This window comes from Gopherus evgoodei, chromosome 3, assembly GCF_007399415.2.
Source record: "Gopherus evgoodei ecotype Sinaloan lineage chromosome 3, rGopEvg1_v1.p, whole genome shotgun sequence".
Taxonomy (NCBI): domain Eukaryota; kingdom Metazoa; phylum Chordata; order Testudines; family Testudinidae; genus Gopherus; species Gopherus evgoodei.
Genome location: NC_044324.1, coordinates 75,688,939 through 75,709,236, shown reverse-complemented (window position 1 = coordinate 75,709,236; position 20,298 = coordinate 75,688,939). Strand labels below are relative to the sequence as shown.

Genomic DNA, 20,298 nt, shown 5'->3' with positions numbered 1-20,298 from the left:
TCCCCCATTTCATTTGGATAAATGAGGTTTCATGGTATTTGGCATTATTCAGGCTGGGTGAAGTTAAAGGCTCCATGTTGTGATGCCTGATTGCATAAGCACTCCGTGGCTGCTAAAGAAGCAGGAAATTTAAAAAAGGTTGCTCTTGAATCTTGATTAAAGCTTCTGCAAGCCAGTAGCTGTGGGACTAGTGATTTATTTATTGATTAGACCTTCCAAAAGTTGCCAAGCTTCTGAATTTTTTTTAAAAGGATGTTTATCTTTAATGAAATAGAATAAAACAGGACAGATCTTCTGTGTTTTAAGCCTCCTTCAGAATGTAGAAATACCACCGCAATCCTGCAAATGATTATGGATGTCTTTAATTTGAGGCACTGATGTTCATAAGATTTTTATCGGATTGGGGCCTAAATCCTTAGTAAAGGAAATTGTTCTTTTTCCTAAATTGACACATGTATATTGTGGTGGGTGTATTTATTATTCCCACATAAGTAATGCTCCTTGTATCTGTTTACATACTGTAAATACACAGTTGCTAACGTTTGCAATTGTGACATTTGGTGGTTTTCTTAAAGCCGCTGCTCTAGGAGTCATGAGAATCTCAGCTTTCATTTGAAATAAAATCCCAACAAATTGTGTTTCTAGCCCTTATGGTCACAAAAACCTACCAACCAAATCCACTACCACCATACTTGAAGCATTTTCAATATTTTCTTAAAGTTTCAAAATCCAGAAAGCAAACTGATATTTTTTTAAAATCTCATATGGTGAAATCCATCCCCACTGAAGTCTATGGCAAAATTCCCATTGACTTCAGTGAGGCCAGCATTTCACCACTCATTATTTTTTGAGTTCCTCACTCATGAATTTTGAATGCTTAGGGATGGCAATGTTGTAAGTATATAGTGATTAGATTATTGTAATGAGACCCATTATAAGTTATAGAAAACTTAATTTCCAGGAGATTGCATGATAAGCAACACATGCCATAATTTTTTTCCAAAATGCTACCAGCATTGAAATAGCGGGGCATCCTTTCTAATAAATGTTACCTTTTCTTTGTTTTCATTTGTATAGATTATCCTTCATTCTATGCACAAATACCAGCCTCGTGTCCATGTCATTCGTAAAGACTGTGGTGATGATCTGTCTCCAGTCAAGCCCATTCCTTCAGGAGAAGGCGTCAAAGCATTCTCCTTTCCTGAAACTGTTTTCACTACTGTAACAGCATACCAGAATCAACAGGTAACTTTGGCTTTCTTGTTAATGGTTTACTGGCTTTATAGAATACATCAGACAAGTACAAGAGAAGAAAAAGATAAACTTTTATTTCACCACTTAGCAATAAGGCATTTGTCTAATACTCTAAATATTTAATAGCTTTTTATATTACTGTAGCATGTAGATGCCACAACTGAGACAGGAGTGCTGGTGTGCAAGGCATTGTACATAGTAAGGGATGGTTCTTGACCTGAAATTATTGCAGTTTAAATAGACAGGGCATAAGAATTTCTATCTCTGTTTTACAGATAGGGATTGAGATACAGTTCCCATGGGAGTTGGGTGCCTAAATACCTATGAGAATCTGGGCCAAAGAGACTAAGGCCATGTCTACACGTACAGTGCTGCCTTGTAGTGGCGCCACTGCACTGCTGCAGCATGTCTGTTTAAGATGCTCTATTCCAACAGGAGACACTCTCCCACCAACATAGCACTGTGCACACTAGTGCTTATGTTGGTGGAACTTATGTCAGTCGGGGAGGTGGAATATTCACATCCCTGAGGACATACATTTTGCTGACATAGGCTGTAGTGTAGACATAGTCTGAAGGCCAGATTTTTAAAGATATTCTGCCTAAAAATGCAGATAGGTATATAGGCATGTCTGAAAATCCCATAGGTGCTTATCACTCACCGATTTCAAAACACTTTCCAATATTAGTCAAGTATTAATGTCCCCAGGTTGTAAAAGGGGAAGTTAGTTTTTAATTTAGTAATTAATAGCTTTCATTAACATTTAAAGGAGCAGGTTTGGCCCATAAACAACCTATTCAGATTCACACAGTGAGCTGCAGAGATAAAATTAAAACCCAGGCTGCCCGACTCCTAGTCTTCTGCACTAGTCACTTTGTCTAAGCATAACACACAATGACATCATATTTAATATAGTAACATTATATTCATTCTAAATAATTTAGCACAATTATGTTTTGGTTTGTGTATATGTTTTTATATATAAATATAAAATTTGTGCTTATTAATGACCTGCTTTCTTCAGAAAGTAGAAAGCAAAATGATTTAATGATGCAATATAAATTTAAAGGGGGAGAGTCATCTGATTGATAGGCTACCATTATTTGGTAACTATTTTGTTGATTTAAAGAAATTACAAGTATTTTATTTTTGTGTGTTTATAGTATGTTCATGTGATCATAGCCGCTTAACAGAAATCTTTCTCATTCAACATCTCCTTCTCTGCCTGTATATATCTTATGTAACTTTGTCACAGACAAAGAGGCTATGCACTGTCTTAGTTGAAGAAGCAATGTTTTCCAGACAACTTCTTTCAAGAATCCCAACCAGCCTGGGTGTAAAATAAACACTCATTGACTTCCTTGGGGGATGTATGCAGAGAGCGATTGTGGGATTAGGACTTAATTTATTATGTTAAAAAGAAAAACACATTCAACCTGCAAATGGGAAGAAAGAGCCACTTGATTTTTTGTAATTCTTAAACAGAATTAAAATGGAAAATTCCAATGATAGCTCAGGTTTGGTGGATATATTTGCTATGCGTGTCACTTAAACTGAATTGGTAGAAGTTTTGGCATCATTTTATTTTATTATCTTTACAGATCACTCGATTGAAGATTGATAGGAATCCATTTGCCAAAGGATTTAGAGATTCTGGACGTAACAGGTAAGCTTTGGAATAATGGTTTGTCTGCAGTGACAAAATCAGTTTGTTAAAGGATTTAAAGAATGGTTACCATGCACACAAAAAGGGGTTTCTGTTCTTACAGACCTTTCAAGCTTGTAAGAACTAGGTGTCCCAGTCCTAGCCCTAGAGTTATAGAATTAAACCTAAATTCTGTGCATGTAATGACTAGTATACAACCTTGAAGGTTCACTGTTTAACTTGATTCATGTACTAATATACACTGCAGCTTATCGACGTAAAACATGAAAAGAAAACTTGCACACTGTCTGAATGGTGATTCTTTTATGAATTGCATACTAAACCCTTCCACCTGAAAAAGAAAGCATTTAATTGTATTTCACATGGTGCAGTAATTTCAGTGACCACTTTGCATTTTGTTTCCTACAAGTGCTGTTTTTATGACCTGACCTTCCACAGAAGAGAACAAACTGGGTCAGTAAAAATGTTCAGTGTGTGCCTGCCAGTTTATTGAGCTTCTATTTTAGTAGAAGGGTGAAGCATTGGAGATCATTTTGGGCTCATAGCAATTCGCAGAAGAGCTCAGATTCACTTTTGGAGAGCAAATTAGTATTTTTTTAAATGGATGATGTTGGGAGAAGAGGAGATGAACATTACAGCACCTAGCAGTGTGGGGTCCTGGGCCAGGACTAGGGCAGAAGCCCTAGTGCTATGATAATACTAATAATAAATACTAATAATACAAGGGGAGAGATGACTGATAGGAATCTACTACAAAGTATCATAGACTTTCACACCAACCACTTGCTGCTGTCAAGGATTAAGGGTCTTCCTGATGAGAAACAGTTGGCCAAACTCAGCCCTGCGTCAAAATAGGCATCACTCCATTGGCAGAAGGGAGTTGTGCCTGAATATGTAAGTTGCGATTTTATGTTTGCAGTGTTGTTGTAGCCATGTTGGTCCCTGGATATTAGAGAGACAAAGCGGGTGAGGTACTATCTTTTATTGGACCAACTTCTGTGGGTGAGAGAGACAGAGCTCTTCTTCAGGTCTGGAAAAGCTTTGGTGAACTTAGTCCTTTATCTTAGAATTGAGTAAACAACTAACTTTCAGATAGAATTAGTTAAGGAAGAAGCAAATTCAATTTGCTGAATGCCATGCTATATATTTAATAAGAGAGAGAAATTCACCCTATGTGCTTTGAACTCCTTCAATGACCATTTAATGGTGTATTTGATATATCTTTAGCACCTGCACTATTCTTGGGGCTGTCAAATACCCAAAAATAAATAATCCCTGCACAGATGCCTTTGGAGAAAATCCTCACACCACTGCAGTCAATAGCAAAACTCCTACTGACTTCATTGGGGCCAGATGTCACCCTTTATGTTCCAACAGACTCCCTTGGAAGATGGGATGCGCTTTGAAATCCAAAGGTGGGGATAAGTTAGAGAGCAGTCTTGCAACTGGGTTTGCATGGATAGAGCTCCATTGACTTTCCTCAGGTTCTGTGTGATTGCAGGGGCCCAGCCACACAGATCCTGTTTCTGGATTGGGACCTAGTTGTTTTTGTTTTAAACCATAATTAAATTCTCTTTGTGTGGACGTTAAATGAAAAATGTAATTCAGAACGATGGAATTGTGAGGTTATTCCACTGAAAAGGGCCTCTTTGTAAATGGTTTCATTCTGCCTTTAAATACAAATCTAAACGCCCTTTTGTTGCAATAAGGAAGTTTACTATAGAAGGGGCCAGATCCTCAGCTGCTACAAACTGATATAGCTCCATTGAAATCAATAGTCCTATGCTGACTTACACGCACTAAGGACATGGCCAAATACATTTGGGAATGTGGTTCATATTTTTGATTCTTTTTGCAGCAAGTTTCTTTGAAGAATCTAAATGTAAAGGCTTTATTTTCTACAGCACTCTATAGTAGGTCTTTTATGTAGGCATTATAGTCTGTACCGAAAGTTAAAATACTGTGGTGTCATTGCATTCTCCTTTTGGATGCATTTTGATTGTATATTGTGCTGCAATAACCTTGCCCTGTCACACTACATAAACCAATTCTGTTTAATTAAAAATATTCCCTTTCAGGTCATTTACAGTCTCACAGGCTGCCTTATAAAGATCAGTAGCCTTGCCCTTTAAAAGCACCCTCTGTACTTTTGCAAAGTGAAACAGAATTTATGTGCTGAGAGTAGTTTCATTCTTCAGTTAGGCCTTAGGTTTGACCCTATAAAAATCTTTTCCTCAGGAAGGTACCAACATTTCTTTTCTTTAAATACTTCAGGAAAAACATAACTGTTTTGTTAAATAAACTTGGCCATTTAATAGCATAAATTAGGGTGGTGATAAAATGTGGAAATTGTTCGAAGGCATCTTGTATAAATTATCGCCTTGGCTACACTCCTCCAGGAGGTGGCTTTTATCTCCAGTTTAACTAGAAGTGAAAAGTCACCATTACTGCAGAAAATGAAGGCTATGTTTTAGTCCAGGTTGAGCTAATAAATACTTTATAACTGTTTCCTGCAACATATCTGTGATCCTGCTGGAACTGCAGTGTGAAAAAAGCAATATCAGAAGAGAATGTGGATGGCCTCAAATCGGACTGTTTACATATTTCCAGTTTACAGAGTGTTGCTGTTCAAAGGCAAGCATTTGTTTGTGGTATGTGCTTGATGTCGACACTTAACAAGCCTTATGAGTGTAGCAATCAAAACTAGCAGCAAAATTATACCAGGGTGCTGACATAGTAGCGTTGTTTGTGAATTTGTGGCCCAAAAAGAATGACCTGCATATAGGTATAAGATCAAATTGGTTTATATAAATGTATGTGGCACATCCAATGTGATGTCTGGTTAGACAATTATTTCTATTTGTCATTCAAAAACTTACAAAGACTGAGAGAAAACTTTTGAAGCTATTTTATAAAGATATTTTTTACCCAATAGCACCAAGTAACAGGCTCAAAAAGAGCAGCACATCCATGAGTCACCCATCTTGTATGCACAAGTGTTGAATCACATTTTAACAGAAATTGTTTCATGGATCACTTTCCTTCTAATGTGAGATGGCAGATCATCTTTCTGGCAATCAGACTTATGTGAAAAAGTCCTATTAAGGAATTATTAAAGGTAATGCTAGCAGTTTTAAAAAAAGTGATTTAGCAGCTGGAAACAAGAAGAGCCAGCACCATGGGACCAGCCAGCTCTCCGTGACCACCAGCACATTTACTGCAGATCACTGGTGGTCCATGGACCAGAGTCTGAGAAACATTGTTCTAAAAATATTTTTTTTCCTGAAACATACGGTGTGTGTGAGACTGAGTGATGAACTAGCTACAAAAAGTGACAAGCCGAATACAGATCATTCTTTTCACATAGTGGTGTTTTTGTTCTATTTAGAATGGGACTGGAAGCTTTAGTGGAGTCCTATGCATTCTGGAGACCTTCTCTGAGGACACTTACATTTGAAGATATACCCGGGATCCCCAAACAAGGTAATAATCTTATTTGTAGTCCTGAAAAAGACCAAAATGTCTAAATATAAAATTGTGCTACCACTCCTTATGAAAAACTAGATATGCGTATCACTTACAGAAAAACTAAGCTTAACTCCAAATGCAGATGATGGAGTTTTTATTTTCAGAGAGAAATAAGATAATTTAACCAGGTTTGCTATGAACAGGACAAAAGAGCTGTATTATTGTAGCTTCTAAAACCTAGTTCAGTAAATTCACTGTTCTACAACATTATGCCAGTAATCATAAAAAAGGGAGTCATATACTATTACTGACACAGCTATGTATTAACTTGAACATTTCCCCAGTACTTAATTTGCTTTTCACCAAGGATTAAGCCTTTAAAACTCATAAATACATTAATCCAGACTAATATGTATACGAAGCACAAAAACCCTAACCAACCTCACCCTACCCCCAAAAACCAACAATAACAACAAACATTCATTAAGCTGGAACTGAAGTTGGGAATATTTTGAGAAGTGGGAGACCCCTAAGAAAAGCACCGAGGTTCTCTCAAATAAACCCACAAATGTTAGCCAGAAATTTCGAAATAAACACTACACTTAAAATAAATATGGAAGTGCATAGTAAAGATCACCCAAACTACCATAATTTTGCTCCATTCTGCTTCATCTCTTATACACCTGTTACACCTTACTTGTAAAATGGAGATATTCTGGTGAAGGACTCTTGCTAAATGAGGTTTTCATAGACTCTAAAGGCTGTATTTTGTGGCTATCTACATTGTGTCTATGCAATAAGTGTCTATGCTATGCATGTCTTCCCACTTACTCTAATGTTTTGCTGCATATGTTGTCTGTCTTTTGGTCCAGCCTTTCTGAGGTTTGTAGCTGTATATCTTTCAGTATCATGACACTTGCATTTGAAATTCCATATGTCTGGAGGATTGTCCTGAGACTGATGCCCTTTAAAGAAAAGAAGTAGAAAGCCGACTCTTTCCAATGACTGCATAAGAGTGATAATTTAAAAGTCGACAGGAGTAGCTTGTGATAGGGTAGTATAAGTGAAGGTACTTCGGTGTAAATGCTGCTGCAGCAGACGTTTCATTTTTCTACAGGTGTAAGGTTATCAAGTTAGGTCAGTTCTTGGTTTTAATGCCACTAATGTGGCTGAAGATGTGAGTTATTAAGGACAGGATGGTCTCTGGGTCTTGGCTGCTCTTGGGCAGAGATGCAGGGGCAGAGTTCATTTATAGGTGACTTTCACCATGCATTTCCAGACTCTCTCTTGTATGTGGTTTTAGTTTTCTTTAAAAAAGTGTGGATGGGCTGGGGGAGGGTGCTGAAGTATTTCATAGATATTGGCAAATTTAACACTAACTTTCCCTTGGAGAAACTCCTTCGATTCTGAAAAACGTAAGAACTGCTCAGCAACTGCCTAGAGACTCCAGCAGGCTTTGCAAAGAGCTAGAGACTGCCTCTCTCCATGTGGCTTTCTCTGGCCTGCTGTGTAGCCCACACCCCTTTTTGGGGGAGAGCTATGTGGAGGAGGAGGCACGTAAAGTGGAACTTCTTGAGCAGAGGCAGATCACTCTCTGGACCTCAAACCATCTCTCTGTGGGTTCAAGTGTACGTCTCATCCCTCCCCACCCAAACCAAATCTCTTTTGCTGCTTTAAGTGCCTCCCCATACATGCCACGTGCTTGCCTGATTGTAATCATGCCCCCTCACCTCAACCCTTGTGGCAGTCTCATCCACATCAGGAAGCATTAATAAATCCTCAGAGCCTCTAGTATACGTAGAAATCACTTTTAATAACTAGCCTCTTTCCTCCTCCACCTTCTAATAAAACAAAAAAACAGTCCCGGCCATTTTGAGTTACAAAAAGCCAAAAAAGGCTAGGAGAGTTTTCAAGAAGTGAAATCATCTTCCTTTTTTTTTTTTAAATCATCAGATTTCCAAAACACAGAGCTTTATTTGCCTCAAACTTTCCAGAATAGCTCTATGCCAGCATAATATCATACATGTGACACTTCAGACAGGTTGGCTGAGTTCTGGCAAGGCTAGTGATGTGTGTGTGTGTGAGAAAGAGAGAGGGCTTGCCATAGAAAGCTGATTGCATACTATGGACATACTTGCGTACATAAGCCCCCAAAGGCAGTTTATGCTGCTTGCTTACCACGCTAATCTATCCAGGAGGCAGATCAACCTTACTTATTTACTTTTAAGTAACAGTGCTGTTTTGATAGCAGGTGCTCATATCAATAAATGTCCTGCTTCTCACAAAAGACTTACTCACAGTTCTGGTTTCTCTCCTCTCCCCTTCTCTGGTGGTCACACAGGCTGTGGAAGTTACAATTGCTGTTCACAGATAGTGAAAATGGAAGCTAGGTTTATGGCAACATTTTAGTTCTAATATACCTCTGTCTCCTTGCCTGGTAGCTCCACTACAGAGCTGAGACTTATCCTTTTGCTGAATGGTATCCTGATTGTTAGACCTTGTCTCCACATTAGGGGCACATTGACACAGCCTGAGAGAAAAAATAGGTACATTTTAAGTTGTGATTGCAAGCGTCTCATGGTGCCTGGTGGTAGTCGATGCAGTGCACTGTGGGCAGAACAAGAGGAAGCAGGCACTGAGAATCTGGTATTTTTACTCATATATCTGTCTTGAAAAACTGTTAATGTGTTGGGGAAAAAACTGCTTTGTGTTTCTTCACATCACTCCCAAGCTATCCAATTGTCATATATGACTCTTGAGTGCGGAAGAGTTGTAGATTCCTCACTCTAAGGGCCATTGGTTTAGGTAATTACAGAAAGCCAAAATCAGCTTTATGTGGTCATTTCTGAGGGAGATCTACCCACTAAGAACAGGAAGCTCTCCTGCAGCTAGGGAGACTCTCGGAGTCTTGAGAGCTCTCTTGGGCTGTATTAATTATTGCATTTTTTCCGACTCATTTCCCCACCTGTGTTCTTCAAGTATATGGTTCAGAAATAACACAGACTTTCTGATTACAATAAATTGTGTAGTACAGACATGTCTATACATAGCTGTATGATCAGGGTTTTAAAATCAGGCAATGCTTCATGATATTCTGCCTTGATTTTCGTAGAATCATTTCAACACTTAAGCCTCTACAACTTGAGCCAGACTTTAAGGGCTAGTTCCCTAGCTGTAGCAGACTCCTATCCTCTGTAGATCAGGCACAGAGGGGAATGTGTAACACATACTGAGCCCAAGGCTATAAATGCACTCCAAAGGGCAGGCCGGTTATAAATAATTCAGGGCAAACTCTTCTAGGGTTCATAATTTTGAATTAAGATACATTCTGAGTTGAAATTTGCAACACCAGAGCCTCGGCCATGACAATTTGCTTCCAGTGTCTACTGAAATAACTAAACTGTGCGATAGGAGAACAAACCTTGATGTAACCTTAGGTGTAAGGAGGGTTGCATAGTCCAAACTTGTATTCCATATTTAGTTAGTGTATTTTGAAGGGATAATATCTGTAACATTTATAAAAATCTTTGTATCAAACTGATCGTGTTTAGTACCAGGAGAGCGCAGGTTTCAATTGCTGATCAAACGCAGTCTAAGACGTTAACCTTTTCTGGTATGCTATTTATGTTTTAAAATTCTCTTCCAGGAAATGCAGGCACCTCTACTTTACTCCAGGGACCTGGCAATGGAGTTCCATCTACCCACCCTCACCTCTTACCTGGGTCCCCTTGTTCTTCTCCTGCCTTCCATCTGGGTCCCAACACTAGCCAGCTCTGTAGCCTTGCTCCAGCTGACTATACGGCTTGTGCCCGTTCAGGCTTAACCCTTAACAGATACAGCACTTCTCTGGCTGAAACCTACAACAGGCTCACAAACCAAACCAGTGAGACCTTTGCACCCCCAAGGACTCCCTCTTACGTGGGTGTGTCAAGTAGCACAACTGTAAACATGTCCATGACGAGCAGTGACGGTGATGCATTCAGCTGCCCACAAACCGGTTTATCTATGCAGATATCAGGGATGTCGCCACAGCTTCAGTACATCATGCCATCCCCATCAAGCAATGCCTTCACCACTAATCAAACCCACCAAGGCTCTTACAATACATTTAGACTACACAGTCCCTGTGCTTTATATGGATATAACTTTTCCACATCCCCCAAACTGGCTGCCAGTCCTGAGAAAATTGTTTCTTCCCAAGGAAGTTTCTTGGGGTCCTCACCAAGTGGAACCATGACTGATCGGCAGATGTTGCCCCCTGTGGAAGGAGTTCACTTACTTAGCAGCGGGGGACAGCAGAATTTCTTTGACTCTAGGACCCTAGGAAGCTTAACACTGTCATCATCTCAAGTGTCTGCACATATGGTTTGATGAAGCCTCTTAAGGAAAAGTACAGTATGTTTGGTGTCTACGATGTATTTCTCTTGGAATATGAAAGGACACAATGTAGCTTGTAAAGTGTATATATAATGTGAGAGGAAGCTTCGCTGAATCATTTGACTTGCTTGGGGCCAGATTGTTTTCTGGTTTGAGTTCTGTGGAGTTTGTTGTGGCAAAGTCCATTTAGTTTTCTGGGATATACACTTAGTTGTATAACACGTTGGAACATATGCAACAAATTAAGCAGGACTTCCTCCCCTTTTGCCCTCCCCCTTTCTTAGCCCTTTAAAGAATGAAATGACACTTGGGTCTGAATTAATAAAAATAAAACACATTTCCTACAGACCTAGCAAATTTCCCTGCAGTGTTCATCGAGTGCTGAGCTGATGCAGCAAACATAGTACAATTTTCTTCTCTGTTATAAGAGATACAATAGTTAATTGGACTTCAAGTGCTAAGCATGCAGAGTTCAGTCTAAAATAGGAAGTTAGCTATGGATCTACAAAGTAAATGGAAAGAATGGCTTTCCTTCTCATGCTATGCTGTTTCTAGCCTATCCAGTGACATGGCATTCTTATTAGGATATTTCAATGTTAGGCAAGATTCACCTGATGTTGTCACATCATTTAAAAAACAAATATTGCAAATCCAAATTGTGGTGATAAGAGTAATTTAAAATAAGCAGTGGAAAGATCAGCTTGTCTGATTCCTCTGTGCAGAGTGAATTTTTGGGGAGATTCATTTTTGTCAAGGGGGAAGACTTGATCCTTTTTTTTTTCATACATGTTTTCCACAGATATTTTCTATTTTAAATTGTTTTGCTGGAGAATAGAATATTTTAATGACTCTTTGGTTATAAAGAAAATGCAGGTTTAAGTCTTTTAAAATGTTGCCTATTGAGTTAACAGGCTGAGAAATTCCATTATCAATTTTACTCTTCTTGTGGGCAAATTTACCACCTGCCCTAGAATCCTGACAAAGGAGTTGTCTGTGCTGGTACTTAGGCCCAATTTATACAGGTGACCAAAATTCTGCCCTCAGATACATGGGTGCTACTAGGAGTAGAATGCAGTTGGAGAAGACACTCATGTAACCAGGAGGAATTTGGAACAGGATAGCTATTGACAACCTCCATAGTACTGTGCTTAAGGTTTTTAGCATGGCACCTACAGTCTATTATTTCCATCCCAGTGGGAGTCTTCTTTCTTTTTTGTTCCTTTCGATTGCTACTGCTTTGTTTCTTACTCTTCTCCATGGAGTTTAAACAGTTCACTTCCTTCAGTTGCTTTTAGCTCTAAGTACAGAGATCTGTTCACAGTGAAATGTCTTTTTTTGTCACAAAAGGAAGATTACTGGCAAACTTCTGCTCTTAGTTACACCAGCACAACCTAACTGCGATCAATATGGTTGTTCAGCTGCACGTTTGGAGATGCATTCTCATCTACACACCTGTCAGATTTTAGATCTTAAAAATTATGGAACAGATTTTAATCTTTAAAGATTGGAGGCCTCATTCTTTTTACACTAAGCCTCCTATGCTACCACTCAGGTAGTATAAAGACAATTTAAAGCGAGTGCAAATGTTATTTAAATACTTTTTATGGCCAGAGCAGGGTAAAGTGACATAGTGCAAATGAAAACAAAGCCCTTAGTTGTATGGTTTTAGATTTCAACAAAAATAGCTCATTGCATTTCTCAGGGCCACTGTCTGTTTTCTAGCAAACAATAACTTAGCTGCTTACATTGTAAGAAATACTCATTATAGCTAATATGTTTTCACTGGGGATGTGGGGTAAGGGGAGGAAAAACAATCTCTCCCTTCCTCTGACATAAGGGAGGTGTAGGATGCTTGCCACGGGACTGAGGAGTCCTGAGTTCAAGGTCTTCTTTAGCTACAGGCATTCTTTGTAACAGTGGGCAAGTCACTTAGGGCCAGACTTCGAAAGGTATTTAGGTGCCTAGTGGGATTTTCAAAAGCATCTCGCACCTAACAGGCACCTAAATACCTTTCAAAATCCAGCCCTTAGCCTCTCCGTGTCTCAGTTTCCCACATGTAAAATGGGATAATAGCACTTCCCTACCTCACAGGAGTGTTGTGAGGAAAAATACGTTAAAGCCTGTGAGGCACTCAGATACTATGGTAATGGGGGATGGGGGGCATGTAAGTATCTTAGATTGTGGGGGTTGGTGTCAGCCCATGCGTGTCCTTTCAGACAGATCCCCTAATGAAGAGTACCAGCAGTACATGTTCTTTTTTCTACCTCCCGCCCATGCTGTGTCTTTAAAGTTCATACTAAAATAAGGAAATACAGCTTTATAAAATGCCTTTAAATTACAGTCGGCAAGGGACAGATCTTCAGCAAGTGCCAAATCAGTGGAGCTATGACAATTTAATTTGCAAGATATTTGTGTCTGGCAATCCCTGTCCTAACAAAATATTTGAAATCCTGTCACTATGCAAAACTTTAAATGGACGTCATACTCTCTGTACTTTTTGTGTGAAAGGAATAAGTGGGAGAATTCTCCATACAGTGTGTGCCATCATAATGGGGTTGTGGGGAGGAGGGGCTGGTGTATGAAATCCTGCAAGACCTTACTTGGGGAAACTCCTGAATAAGGACTGCAGGATTGTGTGTGTGAGCGGAGATAATATTTGCATTGCATTGTAGCATGTGTGTGCGTGTGCATGCGTGCAAATGTGTGGAGATAGTATTTGCATTGTAATTTGGGAATTTTTCAGTACTGATTGCTTTTTCTTTGTTATTTTTAATCTTATAATCTCACAATATTGCTTGAAACATTTCTTCCTTAAACTTCAGTTCATATTGTAAATAGTTATTGGTGTGTCATGGCAAAGACTAGCTTTTTATCATTATATTAAATGCTATATATGCATTATCTCTATAATTATATATCTGTATTTTATGAAAATGTCGCAGAAATTATATTAAAGTGTGTATCTAAAACTTTTTGTTACATTTGGAAACTTAAGGGTTGGGGGGGGGGAGGGGTTTGACTACGACTTCAACAATAACAAAGGAACTTACCATAGGGTGCACTGAGTTATACAACAAGTTTGGGAGCATTCGACTAGCAGACATTTCTTGTGTGTTTAAATTTAACTAGCTGCTGGAGAGCTCCCTTGTCATGTGAAGGTGAAGGCCATGACAAATGTTGAGCACATGAAGATTCTAATAGTGATAGCAGAACAGTGAGGTTTTTATTTTGGAACACAAGAATGAGCAGCTTGCAAGCTGACTAGCTAGTGACAGACCCCTGTTAACTCAACATACCTGAATGGATTCCAAAAAATGTGGTGATGGGATAACCTCAGCCTCTCTTTATCAACCAAATCTAGGAAATTAACACTTGCCTGCTACCAAGTGCTTCAGTGAGAGCTTTAGTACCCTGCAGAATTTCTCCTCCATGCTCTCCTGACCACAGTGTTTGCTTTGCGTATTCTAAATGCTAAAATACATTGATTTCAAAGTCTTTAAGAATGAGCATAATCAAACGGTTGTACCATGCTGCTAATTGACAGCCATGCAAACAAACACTTCTGAAAATACTTTTGTGCCTGGTGGTGCCATTTTATACCACATGGGTAATCAGTGCAAAGTGGGTACAAAACGCTACCAGATCGGAATGGTGATGTTTTACAGGCACTTGGGCACTGTTGCAAATGACTATGAAAGATACAAGATGAAAGAGAGAATCAGGCCTGAAGAGTTCAATCATAAGGGGGCCAGATCTGGCGGTGCATGGATGGAAAACAAATAATGATTATAGTAAAAATATTTCCCCTATAAGAACTGCAGAACCAGTCCCCATGTTTTAGATTTTAACTGCTCATATCAACTAGGGGAGGAAGGAGTAGCTCTAAACTCATGATACTGGAGTTAGTTCCAGTAAAGATATACTTGAGCTGTTCATCAATGGAAATGTTTTTCATTACTAGAAGGAGCCTTGAGATTTCATAACCATATTAAAGTTTTTATGTAAATATAGTGGACCTAATTGCTCTGTATATTGTAGGAGTGTAGTGGGTTTTTTTTAATGCTGCAAAGTAACTTGCTTTACTAATTTATGTAGCAACTTGGACATTAAAAGAATTTGTCACTCTGCTTGTCTGAATATTCCCTCAAACTTCTATAGATGATTATTCAGGTTTAGTTTGGAGTCTGTGTGTGGATTTCAATTAAATAAGTGTAATTGAGAGAGAATTGCTAGTCTTTTTAGACTACCTTTTAAACTACATTGACAAAAAGTATTAGCTTGCTAGCTGGACTCTGAATTTATTCACATGAAGGCTCAGGTACAATATTTGTGTATATGTCACAAAGTTGACTATATGGTACTTTATTTAATCTGTTCAGTGCTTAGATCAACTACATGTCCTGCTTTGTTTTCAGGCACATTAATCAGCTCATGCAAGTAATTCAAAACATTATCATGCCAAAGAGATGACATACTCTTTTAACAAGTGTTCACTGAGGTTGTCATTGAGTGACTGGTGAATAAAATCTCCACAGCTTGGTTTAAATACTTTTTACCAGTGTTATTAAATAAATGAGAAGGAAAAACAGCCAGAATAAAATCTTATGTGATCAGCTTTTGTTCACACTTAGGTACAGAAGTGCCTTTAAAAATAGCTAGGATAGAATGGTCCTGTGGACCCTGGATCCAGTGGAATCTGATAACTGAAAACTTAAATTCTCCTAATGTGCCATTTTCCTTGTAAGAAGATTTAGGTCTAGATGAGGGATGTCTTCAAGCCATGCTGAAAGTGAAGCCAGTGCTCTCTTGAGCCAAGGGAAAAGACTCTAGGCCTTAGTATAAAAATAAGTTTCTAGCTCTTTCCTTGTAAAGATAGTGTGGTAACATGTAAACTCAGGTTGAAAGCTTGTCACTGATCAAAGGTTAGTCACAGCTCCCTCCCATCCATCAGTCCTTTGAGATTTGGGAAGACATCAGATCAAGTTCACAGCTGTTGGGGTCAGAACTTCGCAGGCTACTACAGATGATGCTGGAATAAGCTTCCTATCAGCTAATAGCCTGCAGCTGAGCCAGCTACCACTCTGAACAGCTAGCATGACCTTTGGCTACAAAGAGTGGTCCTGTAGTTTAGGGGCCCTAAACAAAGGGTAATCTTTTGAAAGTGCATGAGGCCCAGATCCACAAAAATATTTAGGCTTCTGACTTCCATTGAAATCAATGTATGCTGTTCTGCTCTAGTCATGTAGTCCCAGGATATTAGAGACAAAGTGGGTGAGGTCATATCTTTTATTGAACCCACTTCTCTGGATCAGAGATACAAGCTTTCAAGCTTGCACAGACTTGAAGAAGAGCTCTGTGTAAGCTTGAATGCTTGTCTCTCTCACTAACAGAAAGAGATCCCAAGATATTACCTTAGCCACCTTGCCTCGCTACTGAAATCAATGAAGTTAGGAGCCTAAATGCTTGTATTTTGGACCTGGACCTGAAGTTCCATTATGTTTAAAAGAAATTTAGCCTCCTAGGTGCCTAAGTCACTAGATAAATAAGATTTAGGCTCCTAAGGGTAGGATTCACAAAGGTGTTGGATGGACATTACGTTTCTAAATACCTTTGTGACTTCCACCCCTAAGTCATTTACTCACTTTTGAAAATTTTACCCAGGTCTAATCCCATCTCTGACAGAGACTCCCTACTCCTAATCATGTGATGTGTGGAATATTTCAAAGTTGAGTACCTAAAAGGGAGCACTTCAGTGCTTAACTATATACACTCAACACTTGAAAAATGTTGGCCTTAGTGTATTTGTACTTCATTTTGAATTTCTGTGGAGGGGAGGCAATACCTACCACACGAAGGGATTGCAGCAATTAAGTAGCTAATATCTGTGAAATGGTTGACATCCTACAGTCCACTAGACTGCATGGCTAGAGCTCCAGTGGCTGCACATCTAGGTGAGTTTTTCCCTCACTGACTTTCTTTAACAGTTAGAAATTATGCATCAACTTTAAAGCAAACAGCTGGGTTTCACTGCTGCAGCAGGAGGCTGCTGGAAAAATGGGGGCAGACAGGCCAACAGGACCTAAGGATCCTAGCATACACATTTTTTTAAAGAAGTTATTATTTCTTGTATGGTAGTACCCATGGTTTATAGTCACTGTCTAAATATTTGTCACAGTTCCTCCCTCTGAGAAGCCCACAAGCCAAAATGATAAGCAACAACAGCGGATGGTTGAGAAGGATAAAACTTGACTGAAGAGTTCCTATAAGTAACTTAGTTTATCTCCTGGCATTTGGTCACTGACTTCATTGACTTCCAGTTGTTTTTAGGGGCACCACAGCTGGTAAACCAAAATCATGCCCCTTTCTTCTGTCAAGTGCTTTTCATCATGTGATAGTTATGGTTGTATTACATTCAGCAGGAGCATTCTTTTGGCCAGAATTGACGGGCAATGCTTCTTACATGAATACTATGCACAGTTTTAACAGTCACATTTTTAAAAAAGCCTTACATGTGCAGTTTTTCACAACTGAAGAAGGATAAACTATTAACAGAATAGCCAGTGGATGCTGCACTCACAGCTCATTTCAGAGATTTTTTTTTGAGATTTTTCACTACTTTTTTTTTAAGGAGAAAAGTTTTTTTTAAAAGGCATTTTTTCCTGTTTTTAAGGCAATATTTTCCACTAGCCTAATGAAAAAAAAAACCTATCTCCATTACAGTGTGTAATAGATTTCATTGAAGAAAAATGCCTCAGCTGACCTCTCTAAGTCTAAGACTAGAAGGAAGGCATGTATTTGAAGGCTCCCTATTCAGGAATTTGCTTCACTTAGAGGTCTGCCATTAAGAGTCTGCTCTTGCCCTAGTGGAGTCAATGAGAACTTCACTACTGACTTCTGTGAGTGGAGGATCAGACTCCTATTGAGCATCAGGAAGCCAGAGAGAGCACACTGGTTTAACTTCTGTTTGAGGTTCTTTTGTTTGTTTTTAAAGTTGTTGCCTGCTATTCCCTGACAATAATATGGCTGCTAGTGTGTCTAAGAGAGACCAGCCGCATTCTTTAATGCAACTCTTAGCCCTGGTCAGCACTATGAGTTTAGGTCCAATTTAGCAGCGTTAGATCGATTTAACCCTGCACCCGCCCACATGACACCATTTTTGTCGACTTAAAGGTCTCTTCAAAACCGATTTCTGTACTCCTCCCCGACGAGGGGTTAGCGCTGAAATCGACCCTGCTGGGTGAAATTTGTGGTAGTGTGGATGCAATTCGACGGTATTGGCCTCCGGGAGCTATCCCAGAGTGCTCATTGTGACACTCTAGACAGCACTCTCAACTCAGATGCACTGGCCAGGTAGACAGGAAAAGCCCTGCAAACTTTTGAATTTCATTTCCTGTTTGCCCAGTGCAGGCAAGCTGATCAGCACAGGTAACCATGCAGAGCTCATCAGCACAGGTGATCATGGAGTCCCAGAATCGCAAAAGAGCTCCAGCATGGACTGAAAGGGAGGTACTTCATCTGATCGCTGTATAGGGAGACGAATCCATGCTATCCGACCTCCGTTCCAAAAGATGAAATGCCAGAATATTTGAAAAAGTCTCCAAGGGCACGAAGGACAGAGGTTATAACAGGGATCTGCAGCAGTGCCGCATGAAGCCTACCAAAGAACTAGAGAGGCAAAAGGCCAGCGCCCCAGACATGCCGCTTCTATGATGAGCTGCATGCCATTCTCAGAGGTGCCCCATACAACTACCCTACCCCTGTGCTTCCCTCCTCCACCACCCCTCCCAGGCTACCTTGGCAGTTATCCCCCCATTTGCGTGATTAATTAATAAAGAATGCATGAATTTGAAATGACAATGACTTTATTTGCCTCTGCAAGCGGAGATCAAAGGGTGGGAGAGGAGGGTGGTTGGCTTACAGGGAAGTAGAGTGAACAAAGGGGGTGGGCTTACATCAAGGAGAAAACAAACAGAACTTTCACACCGTAGCCTGACCAGTTATGAAACTGGTTTTCAAGTTTCTCTGATGCCCTGCTTGTGCTTTTCTAACTGCCCTGCTGTCTGGCTTGTGCATAATCAGTGGCCAGGCAATTTGCCTCAACCTCCCCCCCTCCCCCCGCCATAAGCATCTCCTCCTTACTCTCACAGATATTGTGGAGCACGCTACAAGCAGTAATACCAATGGGAATATTGGTTTTGCTGAGGTCTAACCAAGTCAGTAAACTGCGCTAGCAAACTTTTAAACGTCCTTTAGCAGGGTGCTTATCTGCTCCTGCCCTGAATGGCTTAAAACAGCCCTGGGGGAAGGTTATGGCTGGGAGCTACTAAAATGAGCTGATTGGGAAGTGGCCTGCAGCTGGGCCACGCCCCAATCAGGCCACAGCTGGCTGTATAGAGAGGCAGTGAGCGAGAGGCCCAGCCAGTCTCTGTTTGTAGAGGGAGAAGGTCCTGGTTGCAGGGAGCTAGACACAAGGTACCTGAGTGAAGCAGGGCTAGGGAAAGGCAGAGGAGCTGGGGAGCTCCAGCCTGGAAAGACCCAGGCTGTGGCCTAGCATTGGGCTAAAAGGTACTGGAGGTTGCAGAGGGCAGCCCAGGGGTAGGCTAAGGCAGCAGGTCCAAACCCTCTTTGCCAGTGATGAGTAGGCTGATACTGCAGTCTGCTCCAGGGTGTGGGGCTAGACAATGACTGGCAGTGGCCATATACTGAGGCAAGGTAGGGATAGAGGATGGGGGTTTCCCAGGGAGGGGAGACCCTAAGACTGAGGGGTTATTGCCATGGGGCAGCACCCCCAGGTAAAAGGGCACCGGGTCCTGGGAGGGACACAGGGGCCAGAGGACAGGCAGATCACTGGCCTGCAGAGGGCCCTCCACAGCTGAATAGAGCTAATTCCCAGAAGTCATCAGCAGGAGGCGCTGCAGGGGTGAGTCTGCTCGTCTACATGTCCAAAGGCACATGCTGCCACCATTATGCACTTGCTCAGCCTATAGTTGAACTGCTCCTTACTACTGTCCAGGCTTCATGAGCCATGGGAGCAAGGGCTAGGCTGGGGTAGGTGTGACCACATGATGCTGCCAACTGGGAGAGCAGCCTGAGGCAGAAGCTTCCAGCTGGCATGATATTCCAGGCAGGACTGAATCTCCATTATACGAAACTTAAAGAAGAGCATGACCTGGAGTCACTCCCATTTTTCTCCAGGTGCCCCCGACTGACCTCACTGAGGCCAGCCAGGAGCACCCTTGACCAACCTAACCGAGGTCGGCCAGGAGCACCCATGGGATGATGGGGATGGCTAGCAGTTGTATTCCACTGTCTGCTGTCCACAAGGCAAGGCAAGGGGATGCTGCTGTATAGCACTGCAGTACCATGTCTGCCAGCAGCACCCAGGAGACATACATTGACAGTGAGCTGAGCAGGCTCCATACTTGCCATGGTATGTCCTCTGCACGGGTAACCCAGGAAAAAAAGGTGAGAAATGTTTTTTTGCCATTGCTTTCACGGAGGGAGGAAGAGGGGCCTGACGACATGTACCCAGA

The 20,298-nt window shown here is 40.7% G+C and overlaps 1 protein-coding gene across 2 annotated transcripts in view; it reads left to right on the top strand.

Moving 5' to 3' along the window:
- TBX18 (T-box transcription factor 18) overlaps nt 1-12,744 on the top strand; it is a 29,397-nt gene extending 16,653 nt beyond the window's left edge. For both annotated transcript variants that reach the window (XM_030555862.1, XM_030555863.1), the window contains exons 5-8: nt 1,078-1,245; nt 2,856-2,920; nt 6,309-6,403; nt 10,035-12,744. In XM_030555862.1, coding sequence (XP_030411722.1) covers nt 1,078-1,245; nt 2,856-2,920; nt 6,309-6,403; nt 10,035-10,759 — 1,053 coding nt within the window. In that variant the 3' untranslated portion in view covers nt 10,760-12,744. The remainder of the gene's footprint in view (nt 1-1,077; nt 1,246-2,855; nt 2,921-6,308; nt 6,404-10,034) is intronic.
- Nucleotides 12,745-20,298: the final 7,554 nt, after the last annotated feature.